General features: G+C 42.9%; 1 protein-coding gene across 1 annotated transcript in view; it reads left to right on the forward strand.

Annotated features, from left to right (window-relative positions):
* The window catches only part of SLC12A9 (solute carrier family 12 member 9), an 843,978-nt gene that overhangs the window by 154,072 nt on the left and 674,852 nt on the right, over positions 1–15,054 (forward strand). Inside the window, exon 3 of the mRNA XM_044076336.1 lies at positions 5,834–5,971. Coding sequence (XP_043932271.1) covers positions 5,834–5,971 — 138 coding nt within the window. The remainder of the gene's footprint in view (positions 1–5,833; positions 5,972–15,054) is intronic.

Here is a 15,054-nt window from a genome sequence, read left to right on the forward strand (position 1 = left end):
AAACTACAATGGTATCTAAAAAGCCTATGGTGTCAACATTCACAGGACCTGGAATCAATGATTCCTACCATTCCTTGTTTTAAGACAGAGTTCTTTTGGTGGGCAGAGGCCCACCACCACAGCAAGGGACTGCCATTCATTCTACCCCCTGCCGCCCAAACCCTAACAACAGACGCATCAGACTATGCATGGGTGGGCTCACTTGCCAGGGCAGTACATTCAGGTCAAATGGAACCCGAGTCAGATGCACCTGCATATCAATCAAAAAGAAATGTTAGCTGTACAGAATTCACTGACAGCCTTCAAGCACCACATTCTTCCAGAACAATTATTGGTAAAGACACACAACACCACTGTTATGTAGTACATAAACAAGCGGGGGGAACCCACTCGTACCCTCTCTGCAGACTAGCCATGGCTCTGTGGAACACAGCCTTGAGTTACCAAGTGCAACTACAAGCTCAATTCCTGCCAGGCAAGCTAAATTAACTGACAGATGACCTAAGCAGAAATCTCATGGACCCACACAAATGGAAACTAGAACCAAAGATATTCAACATTTTGAGAAACAAATGGGAGAACCCAAAGATAGACGGACTCCCCTCAGAACTACCAATTGGACAAATTCTGCACAAGGACTCCCCACAGCCAAGCTTGGAAAGTGGATGCCCTGTCTTTCACCTAGGAAAGCCTCTCAGTTTATGCTTTACTCCTCTGCCTCTCCTCTCGAAAGTACTGCTAAAGATCAAACAAGACAAACCAAGTACAATACTGATTGCACCAGACTGGCCACGCCAACACTGGTACCCCCTCTTGTGCAGTATGTCACTGCTGGATCCATGGTACCTACCTCAGACCCCTTCCCTACTGTCCCAGCAGGAGGGCCAGGTTCTGCACCCCCAGCTTCAAACCCTGAACCTTGCAGCCTGGCTAATTTCTTGAGCTCTCCAATAGCATCCCTCAGTAAGCAGGTGCTAGATGTTATTTTGGAGGCCAGGAGGCATAGTACTAGAAAATCCTATGCTGAAAAATGGAAAAGATACAGTTCCTGGAGCCAGAGTCAAGGGATGGGCACAACAATGCCCAGCTTACCGGATATTCTTCAATACTCAACAGAGATGCTCCACAAGGGGCTTTCCTTCTCATCAATTAAATTCACGCCTCAGCCATTTCAGCACATTATAATACTGAGCCACCCCTCTTCTCTCACCCCCTGCTGAAACAATTCCTCAGAGGGGCCAAAAATTTAAGACCACCCAGGAGAGCCCCCTAGTCCAGCCTGGGACCTTAACTTTGTATTGGAAAAGCTCACCGTACCTCCTTTTGAGCCAGCTGCAACTGCAGAGTTGAAATTTCTTTCTTGGAAAACTGCTTTCCTTCTAGCCATCAATTCATCAAGAAAAGTGTCTGAACTTCAGGCCCTCATGGCAGTGGAGCCCTTCATCATCATCCACGCTGACAGGGTGCCCCTCAGAACCAATCCTTCCTTTTATGCCCGAGGTGGTATGGCCCATAATCAGTCCATTCATTTGCCTACCTTTTTTCCTAATCCACAGAACAAAGGAGAATGAATACTGCACTCTGGACGTGCACAGACAACTAAGATTTTATTTGGACAGGACTAAGCCTGAACAGCTGCTAGTTGCCTTTGCTGCAGGGGAGGGGGGAAGGCCATTTCAAAGCAAACCATTTGTAAGTGGATAGGCTATTGCGTTCTTTTCTGCTATAAGCAACATGGAAAACCTACCCCTCGGGATAAGATCACATTCCACCAGGGCTGCATCTACCTCTTCTCAGAGGTGTCCCTACCAGGGACATCCTAGAAGCTGTTACCTGGAGTTCTGTACATACCTTCACCAAGCATTACCACTTGGCTATGTTTTCTAAATCCAGAGCTGGTTTTGCCACTGAAGTCTTGCAGGGCCTAATAGCTGGTCCTAATGCTCTCTAACTTCCTCCTCCCTGCCTTTGCTTTGGGAGTCTACCCAAATGTAATGACTGCAACAGTGAAACACGAAGAACATAGTACAGTTGTGTACACTTACCATAAATGTAGATGTTAGTTTTCACTGTTGCAGTCCTGGTTACCTCCCTCCAGCCCCCTATCTTCTCTTGGCTATACCTTTCTTCTGGTTTAGTGTATTTCAGCTTTCTGGTGTATTTGCTTTTTGCTGGAGGTGTAACCTTATGTATATATATATATATATATATATATATATATATGTATATATATATATATATATATATATATATATATATATATATATATATATATATATATATATATATATATATATATATATATTTGCTTCCCATTATGGGGGCACCTGACATCTGGGGCAAGAAAAACTGATGTAATGGCGTTGGCTGCATGCTTTGTACCCTTGACTACCTGACGTCATGAAAGATAAGACCGCATCCGATGCAGGACCCAAGACTTTGATATTCAGGCCGGCTGTGGGCTACCTGCAGGCAGATAACCCAAATGTAATGACTACAACAGTGAATACAATCAAACATCTACATTTAGGTAAGTGTACACAACTGTACTTTCCCTATCAACATTTTGAACCAGATAATTTCAGTAGTAGCATTTTTTGTGTGTTTTGGTTGTATAGGCTGTGCTTCTCTGCACCTCACTCCAGAAACCTCCCCTTACCTCTGTATGTGTTATCTCCAGGAATGTTGCATCTGAAGATGAGGCAGAAAAGAAATGTAAAACAGTTGTTACAGGATTTAAGAATTGAGTTACCTCTACTTACATCTTCTTAATGGAACGTTTACCGTTAGAGTACAGCATAGGGTCATATCTTCATATCCAAATATTTATTTTATGCAGTATCGCGTAACGTTTTCCATTTCTGTGCAAGTAAATGGATTAACTATATCCAAAATAGTAAGACTGACCCATTGTACTCTACCCTGTTCCATTTTGTTGTTAACATACTTTATTCTGCCATTCTGCATATGTTTTTCCAGCTTTTAATCATTAATTCATCTTATCACTTGCCATCGATTTTGCTTTGATTATTGAATATATTTCATCATTGTCCTTTTCCTTAGTTACCCAAGTCAGTGTCACTCTTTGTAGGCTGAAACTTTTGATGGCCCTCTCTCCTTTGGCCATTGCTATGTCCTGCAGTGATGTTTTTATTCGCCATAGGGGGTACCATGAACTTAAACACAGGGGTGGCCGCTGACTCTGGGCAAGGTGTTGGGGCTGCAGTTTTATTTTCTATGTTCTGTTATGGGGCTTGCTGTTCCATACTCTTCAGTACTACTGGATGTATCCATGGCCCACAAAGTCCATCTGAGATGGATAGTGGGAACCAGGTCTGCTTAATTCTCTGTAGGTGCTGCATTGTGATGGCATACCTTAAGGTCCCTCTGCATCCTGAAACTAAGCCAGCACAGGAATGAAGAAAAGAGATTTTACCAATAAGGTTGACTGCAATTAGGAGCACAAAAATAGGCAAGAAGGAGTTGGAATTTATTGACAAAAGGTGGTGAAAAGTGGCAAAGGACCTAAGGTATTGGGAGCAAATAACTAGGTGGGAAAAGAGTGGGATGATGCCGGGCAAAAGTTTGGACTATGGGTTGGAAACTGCCTTCCGTACCAGGGATTGATAAGAGTATAGGGAAGTAGAAAAAAAGAGTATTAATGGAAAGATCAGCAGTAAATGGATTTATAACTTGGTCTAAAGCAGAAGTTGTGATACAAGTGGGATAATTATTAATGCATATAAAATAATGCATGATAAATATAAGAACCAGTCAAAGGGGTTAGAAGATATTGGGAATTGAGATTAGAAAGGCAGTAATGGGAGGACATTTGTATGGCTTGCAAGTGTACATAGGTGTTTTTATATCCCAAGTAGACGTCAGAGGATATTTGCAGAGGTAGGTGGCAGTTACTGGAGGCGTAATGGCAAAGAGAATTGTACATGGGAATATGTTTTTAGTAATATAATGAGTTGATAGATTTTAGAAATTCCCTACAGGGTACTTTGTCAGAAATCTTAGGGGAGTACATTTTTTAACTAAAGAAATTATATTTTTGAGCTGGTATATAGAAACTGAATTGCCTAGATGCACAGTAAGGTCTTACTAAGTTTAATGCTGTTGACTTGCCACCTGGCAGTGTGAACCTGGCTCTAGATGATTGTCACTGTTGAACTGACACCATTTGCAAACATGAGAAAAAGGGGTTATGGATGGATGGCTATCAAAAAAGCAGTTACTAAGAAATGGAAATCTTAGTAAAAGAAAAGTTGAATGTTGTAAAGGGGATAAAAGAACTGGAGATGGTATCTTTAGAAAAGGAATGAGTAAACTACATAGAAATAAATGGATTATTTGGGAAAAGTATGTACAGAATAATGTTCAGGAGGAAGAGTGATATATCAGAGAAGACCAGACTTGAGCGATGTGATATTAAATCGAATAGTTGAAGTGGGCAAAGGAAAATATATTGTAATGTTTTGCTTCTCTTTTATAAGTAAATATGTACCTCCTGTCACTCTGCATCATGTGGTGTTAAAGATGTTTAATAAATAAATTAATGAAAAGGTCACTCTGGAGCCATGTGAGAAGTATTTCTGACTTTTGATCTGGAATTCATAATGGAGATGTAGATCATTGACAACTTTATTCTGTCTTTAACTGCACTAACCTCTCTACTAGGTTCCCTATTATTCTACACGCCTAAAAAGACGGGATCATGAGAGGAGTTGCAGTTTTTTTTTGCAAAAAACTCAAATAAGATCGACACGAAGGTGAACTGCTGGAATGCACAAAAGGTTCTATCAAACAGCTAAGGAATTCCAGATTGCGCACACCGTTGAACCAAGTACCACAGGATTTTATTCCACAAAGCTTTCGCCCTTCTTCAGTGTGTAAAACCATTTTCTCATTGAATTGGCAAACAGCTATAGTATAGTTTGCAGGACTTCACGTGGCAGCCACAAATTGAACTGATTGGGTGCTTTCAGTACCCTGTGATAAGTTAATGTTACTGTTTTATAACATGGCAGTATAGCTGACTGGATCTCTCTGTTGGATGGCATTGAAGGTGACAGGACATTTTTATTATACCCTATCTGGGACTTCTGTTGCTGCTGATTAGGGAGCCACACACAACACTGCCTGTTGATTAGGTCGAATCTGCTCTCTTACAAGATTTCTGTGCTTCACCTTGTCAGCCAGTAGTGACTCCCTTCCTATTTTACTTGATACCTGTGATGATATGACCTTTCTTTTTTTTGATGTACCTTTTCTGTGATTCCCAGTTTAAAAGGGATGCCTGGGTAGCCTTGTGATGAATTTGACAAGAGCCTTGTATCTTCTTGTGATTGAAGGTACATGGAGTCATCTGTTGGAAGGCAAAACAAGTACATTACTTATGGTGGTAAAAAAAAGATTCCCATCTCCCTCATTCCTTTTGTTCCTTCACCCATTTTGACAGTTATGCACAAAGTTAATTGTTAGATGGATCTGATGGAAATATATTATTCAGTTGTACATCATATGAAAAATTGTTTTTGCAGGTATTGTTCCGAGAGGGAATGGACAAAGCTCCATTTGTCAGCTGGAAAACTACACCAGGTATAAAGCAATAGTGCTTCTTTCGTTACATGCTAACACAATGTTTTGTGTCACTTATTATTCCGTTTTCCAGCGTGTGTTCTGTTGTTAGGTGTGTGCCTGCCATGTCAGTCTGCATAGGCTTCATTAATGGGTATAATTACCTTCATTGTTTCAGTCTGTTCATGTCCTTGTTGTTGATTCTTATGTTCTCCAAGCTATTGGTTTGTCCTTCACAAAATTGCTGCAGTTATGATCAGTCGCACGCTTGGCCCAGAATTTGGGGGCAGCATTGGTCTCATGATCTACCTTGCTAATGTATGTGCCTGTGGAGTATACATCTTAGGGCTGGTGGAAGCAATCCTCGATGAGTTTGGAATGTTGCCAGGTAAGCAGTATAACGTGAATCACAGATCATTTGGTGTCTAGAGAGTGTAAGCTGATGCCTCAAATTCTAATAAAACAGTGAGTTTGTATATTTCAAACATAAATGCCACACTTTGGTTTGCTTATTGTGCAATCTATTAATACATGTATGACTGATTACTTTTCCTTCCTTTTTAAGTCATTCTTTTCATTTATGTTGATTTATTAAAGGTTCCTATCACATTTAGTCCCATTTTGAGGCTGATAATGTTTTGATTTAGACCCCCCCCACACACACACACACACACACAAGCACACACACATTATTAACATGTAATTAAACAGATACATTTGTAAACTGTGCCTGTCATTCTGTGAAAAGGACAAACAATTTTAAGTTTGGGGTTTGCTTGATTTGGGCAATACTGCAGAAATGAACATGTGTGAACTACATCTGACAGCAATTTTAGCATCCAGATGTACGGTGTCTGTGTCTATTGTGTTTGTTTTAACTCTTTTGGCATGCTGTGCATGTTTCTGTATCTGCTAATGCTGTGTATGCATTTAAAGATTATGTCTAAAGATGCAAACACTTTTTTATACAAAAGATCATTTTGCATCTGTTTAAAAATTTTTTATAATTAATCTGATGTAGTTGTCGTTCTTCCTCGCCCTCTGAGTTTTGGATCTGACTCTGCTGCTTTCAAAAGCTTAGGCTCTGAAGCTCAAGCTCCTCCCCTACCTATAAAGCATCACTCCCCCCTGGTTACCTTAGATCTCGTTTGCTACTCTTAGGAGAAGCATCATGGTCCATTGACCCAAGCTCCGGTGAGAGAAAAAAGTTTTTCTACAGTCTTAAGTTAAGTAGGTTTTCTCTCTTAGTTTAGCCTCAGTTACACTCCTCTGTACCCTACCCTCCCTCTAACTCTGTGTTTCTATAGATCTAATTAATCAGTATCTCTCTCTCTCTCTCTCTATATATATATATATATATATATATATATATATATATATATATATAATATACTTTTTTTTCTCTTCTCTTTTCTCTCTAAAGTTGTGTTGTCAGAACCTTTAGAATTCAAAAAATGCACTTCCTATGGGCACAAGATTCCCTTCTCTGATGCCAACAGGCAGTACGTATATTGTCTCAGCCCTGCTCACCACGAAGCCTCCTGTGCCATCTGCAAACTTTTCCATCAGAGAGCACTGATGGACAGGAGGAATTATTTTGAAGGACCTTTTGGCTCCTTTGGCCCTGTCAGCAGGTTCTTCCTTTTCAGGGACTCAACCCCCTTCCAAAAACACCAAGAAAACCGGGAACACAGAAAACGTTCCCGGGGAAGTTTGCTTCATCGTCTTTGGATGAGCCTCCAGCCAAGGCTCCTAAGGCATCAGATCCCAGAACTTTGATCCAAAGTAAGTCCACACAATCCTCTCCTTGGCCCCAAGTTCCTTTGCCTTTGGAGCTCCCTCCTCCTACCGCAGGTTCTCCTCGTAAAGAGAGGTCTACAAGGATTTTGTCCAGGCCACCTTCCAGAGCAACTTCTGTCAGGTCTACCCACAAACTTTTAGAATCAGAGGTGGACAGATTGATAAGGCAGTTCCTTCAGATGCAGATCCAGGTGGGGTCTTACCAGCCCAATCCCCTACCGGGACTGGGGGCAGACATTCACCCTTTAGACCTTTAGTTCCTTCTCTGATTCAACCTGCTGCTTTGGAACCTTTGGATCCAAATGCCCTGAGAGCCGAGGTATCAGAGCTGATGTTCTTCGTGTTTCACTGTTGCAGTCATTACATTTGGGTAATCCTGCTGGCAGGTTGCCCTCAGTCGGCCTGAATTCCAAAGTCTTGGGTCCTGTGTCGGCCTCTGTCGCCCCTTCTCTGACGTTAGGTTGTCAGGGGTATAAAAGATGTGGCTGACGCCATTTTCTTTAGTCTTTCTTGCCGCGTGGTGCCCGAAGCAGAAGCAGTTCGCAAGTGCCGGTCGGCCGACTCCTGAGATTTTCGTGTTCGAGTTTCAGATCCGAAGTCTTCATTAAAGGCTAAGTACCCCATTGGGGAAACTTTTTTCTTGCTCCAGACCGATGTCAGAAAAAGTTAATTGTATTTCTTGTGGGAAGCAAATACCTCATAAGGACATTCATGCTTACTGTATTCCTAGCCTAGGCCCTGACCACGAGGTTTCAAGTTGTCGGTTTTGTGCTAGATTTAACCAAAGCACTATTAAGCAATGGTACGATTTTGCACTAAGCTATTTTGGGCGCAGATTTAATTTTACAATGTCGTCGGATAGCCATCCGACTACCGGAGTTCACAAAAAGCGCAAAGAAAAAGACAGGCGACCGGGGTCCAAAACCGACGACGAAGCTTCTCCTAAGCCAGTCTCCGGTTCTCAGTGAGGCTCTTTCGCAGCCCCTGACGCCCGCTACTTTAGAGTCGCAGGCCGCTACCAACTCCCACATGGTGTCAGTCAGACCGCTGGAAACTCGAGGTATTGGAGCCTCGGAGACTATTCCCTTAGATGGGTCCGGAGCCGCTGAGCAGGCATCGGCTTCTGAGGGTGTCTTCAGACCTAAACAATTATACATTAAACCGACTACAGCTTCAAAGGCAAAAACTAAAGCACCTTTAAAGGCAAAGAAACAAGTTCACCAGCCACATGGACAGGCCTCCATGCCCAAAAAATAGATGCTCAGAATGGCCGAAGACTTAATTAGCTTGATCAGGTGTTCCCATCCCCCTCCTGATAAGAGGCCTAGGCAAGAGACAGACTATAAATCTTCAGATCAGGTTTCCATTTCCTCATATTCCTCTTCTGATCAGGAATATTCTCTTCCCCCCTATGAGGATTCTGATGCTGAAGAGTCTATTCCTTCAGCTTCTCCTCCTGAGGACTATTCCTTTGGGGAAACCTTGCATACCATGAGGGAGCATTTCCACTGGGAGAGCCAAGATTTTTCAGAATCTAAGAAGAGGCAAAGGGACTTTCTTCAACTACCCCAACACAGGCCTCTAGCTATTCCACCTGTGTTAGACATTGTAGATGATGCGTTTTCAGAGTCTAGTCTGACCCCTGACTCCTTACTTCCACCTTCTGTTAAGCCTGACAAGGTACTACAAGGTTCCTGACTCTCATAAATTCCTTTTCAAAAACCCTGCTGCAGACCCAGAAACTATTTCTCAGGGTCCCAAAGGGGTTAAGGCTTCCACTGCAAAAAACCCTTCCCCCTCTGACAGAGATTCTAGGGCTATGGATAGATGGGGAAAAAAGACTTACACATCTGCTACCTTGGCTAAAAGGTCTTTAAACTGCCAGTTTCATATGCTCAAATATCAGCAATATGTCATGACACTGCTTAAACAGAATATGTTGGTAAATTCTGAATGTGCAGAAAACAAAGAAATGCAGGATTTATTGCATGCAGCTGAACAAGTTGGAAAGCATACTTTGCAGTGTGGTTTTGATTCTCTGGAGGCCTCCTGCAGGGCCGCTGTTACGGGTTCTGTAATTAGGAGGCATGCTTGGTTAAAGGAACAAAATCTGCCTGATCATGTCAAAGCTAAATTATTAGATGCACCATTACAGCATGATACCTTGTTTGGTGTTGAGGCAGAAGAGGTGTTAAAGAAAATGGAGGACAAAGCTAAATCTATCCAAATGTTCAAAGATTTTTTACAAGTACAGCCACCTAGGTTTAGCAGACACTGGCCTACAAAGAATTGGTCCTTTCCAGTGTCGGACAGACCTCAAAGGGGCAGATCCAGACGCCCTAGAGGCAGATCCCAGCCGCAAGGTTCGTACAGGTCTAAGCAATGGGGTGCTTCTACCTCCAAAAGTGGATTAGACAAATCACAACCATACAGGAAACAGTCCCAATGACTTCCCCCTGCCTGCACCAAGCACTTGTCTACTGGCAGCACCCTTAGGGGGAAAAATAGCACTTTTTTCTCAAAATTGGCACATTATAACCCAAGACAAGTGGGTTCTAAATATTGTGTCCCAAGGCTACAAGTTCCACTTCCATACTCTGCCAAAGGCAAAAGGTTGGCCAGATCTGCCAAACTGGACAGAGGCACAAAAACAAGTCCCATCCCTCATGGACATGGGGGCCATTCAGCAAGTACCAGAGCAAGAGCTGGGTCAAGGATTTTACTCAAGACTATTCTTGGTACCCAGAAAGGACGAGGCCTGGAGGCCAATACTGGACCCATCTATTCTGAACACATTCCTGGATATATCAAAATTCAAGATGTTGACTTTGCAGCAGCTTCTGCCCATGCTGGGCAGGAACGCTTGGCTTGTGACTTTAGACCTAAAAGAGGCATACCTGCATGTCCCACTCAGACAAATATGCAGAAGATACTTCAGATTTAAGGCTGGCTCAATGCATTACCAATTCTCTGCACTGCCCTTTGGCTTATCTACTGCGCCCAGGGTCTTTACAAAGTGCCTGGCACCAGTAATTGCATTCTGCAGACAAAAAGGAATACAAATATATCCTTACTTGGACGACTGTCTAATTCAAGCAGTGAACAAAGACATTCTTCTACAGCATCTGGCATTTGTGAAAAGACTTCTAACATGCCTAGGGTACACAGTCAACGAAAAGAAATCAAAACTAGTACCCTCACAAGAGATAATATTCCTGGGTGCAAGCTTAAATACAACTGCCCAGATGGCTTATCTCACGCCAGACAAACAAAGGCAACTGACTACCTATTTCAAAATGTTGGCAACAAAGACCCAGTTTTCTGCAAGAAACATTTTGCAGGCTTTGGGCTTAATGGCATCCTGCATCCTACTAATTCCATATGCACGACTGCATATGAGGAAACTTTAATGGTACCAAAAAAGTGTTTGGTCTCAACATTGCCACAGCCTGGAAACTCTGATTACTCATTCCCTGCCTGCAACAGGAGTTTCGATGGTTGGCAAAGGCTTGTCACCAAAACAAGGGACAGTCATTCACATTACCCCCAGCCAGGCATACAGTAACAACGGATGCTTCAGATTATGCCTGGGGGGCTCACATGGCAGGACGATGCATTCAGGGCACATGGACCTCCAACCAAATGCATCTGCATATTAATCAAAAAGAGATGCTAGCTGTTCAAAATGCCCTGTCAGCCTTCAAGGACCTACTTACATCTAGGACATCTACTGATAAAAGACAGACAACACCACGGTCATGTGGTATATAAACAAGCAGGGGGGCACACATTCTTACCCCCTTTGCAGACTAGCCATGACTTTGTGGGACACAGCATTGACTTACCAAGTGCATATGCAGGCACAATTCCTGCCAGGAAGGAAAAGTACTCTGGCAGATGAACTAAGCAGAAACCTCATGGATGCCCACAAGTGGCAGCTGGATCCACAAGTCTTCAGCATGATAACAAGGAAATGGGGATGCCTGGACATAGATCTATTTGCCTGCCCTCACAACTGCCAACTAAAAAGATTTTGCACAAGGATTTATCACAGACAAGCATGGAAAGTGTATGCCTTTCCCCCTCTGCCTCTCTTACCCAAGGTACTCCTAAAGGTCAGACAGGAGAAGCCAAAGATGATACTGATTGCCCCAGACTGGCCCCGCCAGTACTGGTATCCAATACTAAGGAACTTGTCTCTATGCCCAGGACTTTACCTCAAATGCTGTCCCAGCAAAACAATCAGATCCTGCACAGCCAACTCAGGACTTTTAACCTGGCAGCATGGCGGATAATGTAGTCATACAAAACACACCTTTCAGTAAAGCTGTGATGGATGTCATTTTGGAAGCCAGAAGGCCTAGTACTAGAAAATCTAATTTTGTAAAATGGAAGATTCTGTGCTTGGAACCAGGCACAAGGAACTGATACAGCTGTGCCAAATGTTCCTCAGATTTTGCAATACTTAACTAAGATGCTGGACAAAGGTCTATCTTTTTCATCTATTAAAATTCATGCCTCTTCCATTATGGCTCATTACAATGCAGAGCCACCAATCTTTTCACATCCCTTATTAAAGCAGTACCTCAGAGTGGCCAAAAATTTAAGGCCTCCAAGGAGATCACCAGTGCCTGCATGGGACCTCAACCATGTCTTGGGAAAACTCACCTTGTCTACTTTTGAGCCAGCTGCTACTGCTTTTTATCATGGAAAACATCTCTGCTCCTAGCAATAACTTCTGCAAGACGAGTTTCAGAGCTATAGGCACTTATGGCTGTAGAACCTTTTATCATTTTTTATCCAGACAGGGTCTCTCTGAGGACAAGCCCAACATTTATGCCTAAGGTGGTGTCCAGTGTAGCTGTTAACCAAACTATTCACCTGCCAACTTTTTATCCAAATCCACAGAACAAGGGAGAGAGAATTCTGCATTCTTTGGATGTACACAGACTGCTTAGATTCTACTTGGACAGAACCAAAGTTTTCAGAAAGATGGAGCAATTACTAGTGTCCTGTGATGCAGGATCACAATGAAAGGCCATCTCAAAGCAGACTATTTCCAAAGATAAGACTAATTTTATCCAAATAGAGTAGAAAAATAACTTTGCATCTTTTGTCAAAATGTGTTCACAGGCGTGTTTCTTCTTGATCCATGGGAAAAAAAACTTTGCTAGTATCTCCTTGTGTTCTGACTGAGTGTGCTTCTCAGCTGATAAGTGTATTTTTGGCACTTTTTAACTGTTCATAGTTGAATAAAACAATAATTGAATTCAGTTCAGAATACAGTTTGGATAAATTGCATTTATTTAAACTGTATTTGCTTTAACATTGCTACACACTCAAGTGTGCTAGCTTGCACTGCACTTGAATTGGTTTTAGTGCTGTTTTTAGCTGCTTTTTTGTTTTAAAAAAATATATATTCTAAGCTAGTTTTCTGTCTTTCCTGTAATGAGTCTAGTCCAGATACAGACTTGCTGTATCCAGGGCTGTTTGTAAGCTTCTGAGCCCCCAAGGCTTTCTGTGTTGGAGGGAAGCCTTCTAGCCTATCAGTGAGAGTGGTAAGCAGTAGGTAGCCTATCAACCACAAGAGGAGTGGTTTCTCACTCAGAAATTGTAGTTTATTGGCTGTTTGGGCATTTTTTTCCATCTCTTTCAACTTTCTGGTTTAAAAGCCCGCATTTGTGCTTTTTCTGCCTTTCCTGTAACTAGTCTAGTCCAGATACAGATGTGCTGTATCCAGGACTGTTTGTAAGCTTCTGAGCGGTGCCATAGTCTGCTCTTCAATTTTTCCTTTAGATCTGTTAGTTCTCTCCTCTCCTGCACTTTTACTAGCTTATTAGTCTAGTGCTTTACCAGACTTCTTGTAGCTGTTATTGTAGCACACAAAAGTACTACCAGCACTAAATGTTCTACAAGGAAACTGCCCCAGTACTTATTATTAATGCCCACCCCTCCAAGCATGTCTAAAGGTCAGTTCTCTGTACTTTCTCGTATTAACCTGGTGAACTTGGGCATCCTGAGGCAATGTAGCAACTGGCTCATGTACACAGACAACCCTCTCATCTTACCTCTCAGCACTCAGACTTGCGAGAGATGCACTTATATATCCAAATTGGAAGCCACACACTCTCCAGCCAAGACCAGAATAGCTGGTCAAGAGGAGAAGGTCAACACTTGCACCACACCACATGGAACACATAGCCCTCTAGAACACACACCAGCACTGCCTTCATATAAAAACACAAACCACACCTCCACCTTCACGGAGGCTCTCAATAAAAGTCTACCCAAACAGCAGAGACTTCCAAGGCAAAAATGCACTCGACCACCACAACGGAATACTAATCATAAGATACATAACTCTCCTAAACAGTGTGCCAAAACAGCATGCCCAACACATTAGTCATAGGTGACTCGATAGTGAGGCACACTGATGTCCCACTCACTAGGTTGAATAAGGAGAAAGTAGCAGTCCGCTGCCTGTCAGGTGCCAGGATCCACCACATAATGCACGCACTCAGGTCCCTCAACAACAGAAACAAATATGACTGTGTCATTGTACATGTGGGTGTGAATGACATGAGATGTACCTCCCTGGATTGCATGAAAAGAGACATGGAGAAGCTCTCGGATTATGTAGCCCAGGCGGGTGTGACTCTAGCCCTGAGAAGCATCCTACCATCACCCAGAATGATATGACAGTACAAGCAGAAAATTATTGATTTCAACAATTGGCTACATTTCTTGTGCCATTCTAAGGGGATCCAGTATCTGTCTGCCTGGGATGACATGATTGACAGACCTCTATGCTTTGCCAGAGATGGCCTGCATCTGTCGCCCCTGGGCTTCCAGATACAGGCCAAGGCTCTTGCCACCCCTATAGTGCCTTTTTTAGGCAGTGATTCAAATACCAAATGACCACCATAACAGCTACAAACAAATGCAATCTGAGGGTCATGCTGCTCAACGCTAGAAGTCTAAATCTCAAAATGCACTCACTTGAAGCACTCCTTAAAATGGAGAATATTGACATTTGTGCTGTAACAGAGACCTGGATCAAGGCAGCAGAAAGTACCCCTGGACTACCAGGCTAGAGCTCATTCCACACCTTTTGGCCTCAGAACATGGACCAAAGCTCCAAAGGCGGTGGTGTTTCCATATTCATAAAGGTGCGCACATCTCCAGACTGGTAGCCCAACATAAAGCATCAGGAGTACTTCAGGTGCAGCTAACATTGGTTAAGACAGTGATTCAAGTCGTAGCCTGCTATAGGTCCCCAACCATGTCCCAAGACTCGCACTCCACGTTCCTAAGCACCCTGGAGAATATTAGGGCCCAACCTAACACTCTTATACTGGATGACTTCAACTACCCCTCCATTAACTGGGAAGACTACTCATGTACCGATACACTTGCCCAACGTTTCCTGGAATTCATTAATTCCAATGCCCTGGACCAGGTCGTTCTTACCCCCACTAGAAGTAGCAACATCCTTGACCTGGTCATTACTAACATGGGCGACCATTGCTCTACACCAGTAATCAACACCTCCCTGGTTAGATCTGACCACAAATTAAACACCTTGGAAATCCACAGCCCCCCCCCCCCCATGTCACAAAGGTGACCACCATGAAAAACTTCTCCAAAGCTAATTTTGGGGTCCTAAAAACA

Source organism: Protopterus annectens, chromosome 7.part0 (genome assembly GCF_019279795.1).
Source record: "Protopterus annectens isolate FY-2018-M chromosome 7.part0, PAN1.0, whole genome shotgun sequence".
In the NCBI taxonomy this organism is placed as follows: Eukaryota; Metazoa; Chordata; order Ceratodontiformes; family Protopteridae; genus Protopterus; species Protopterus annectens.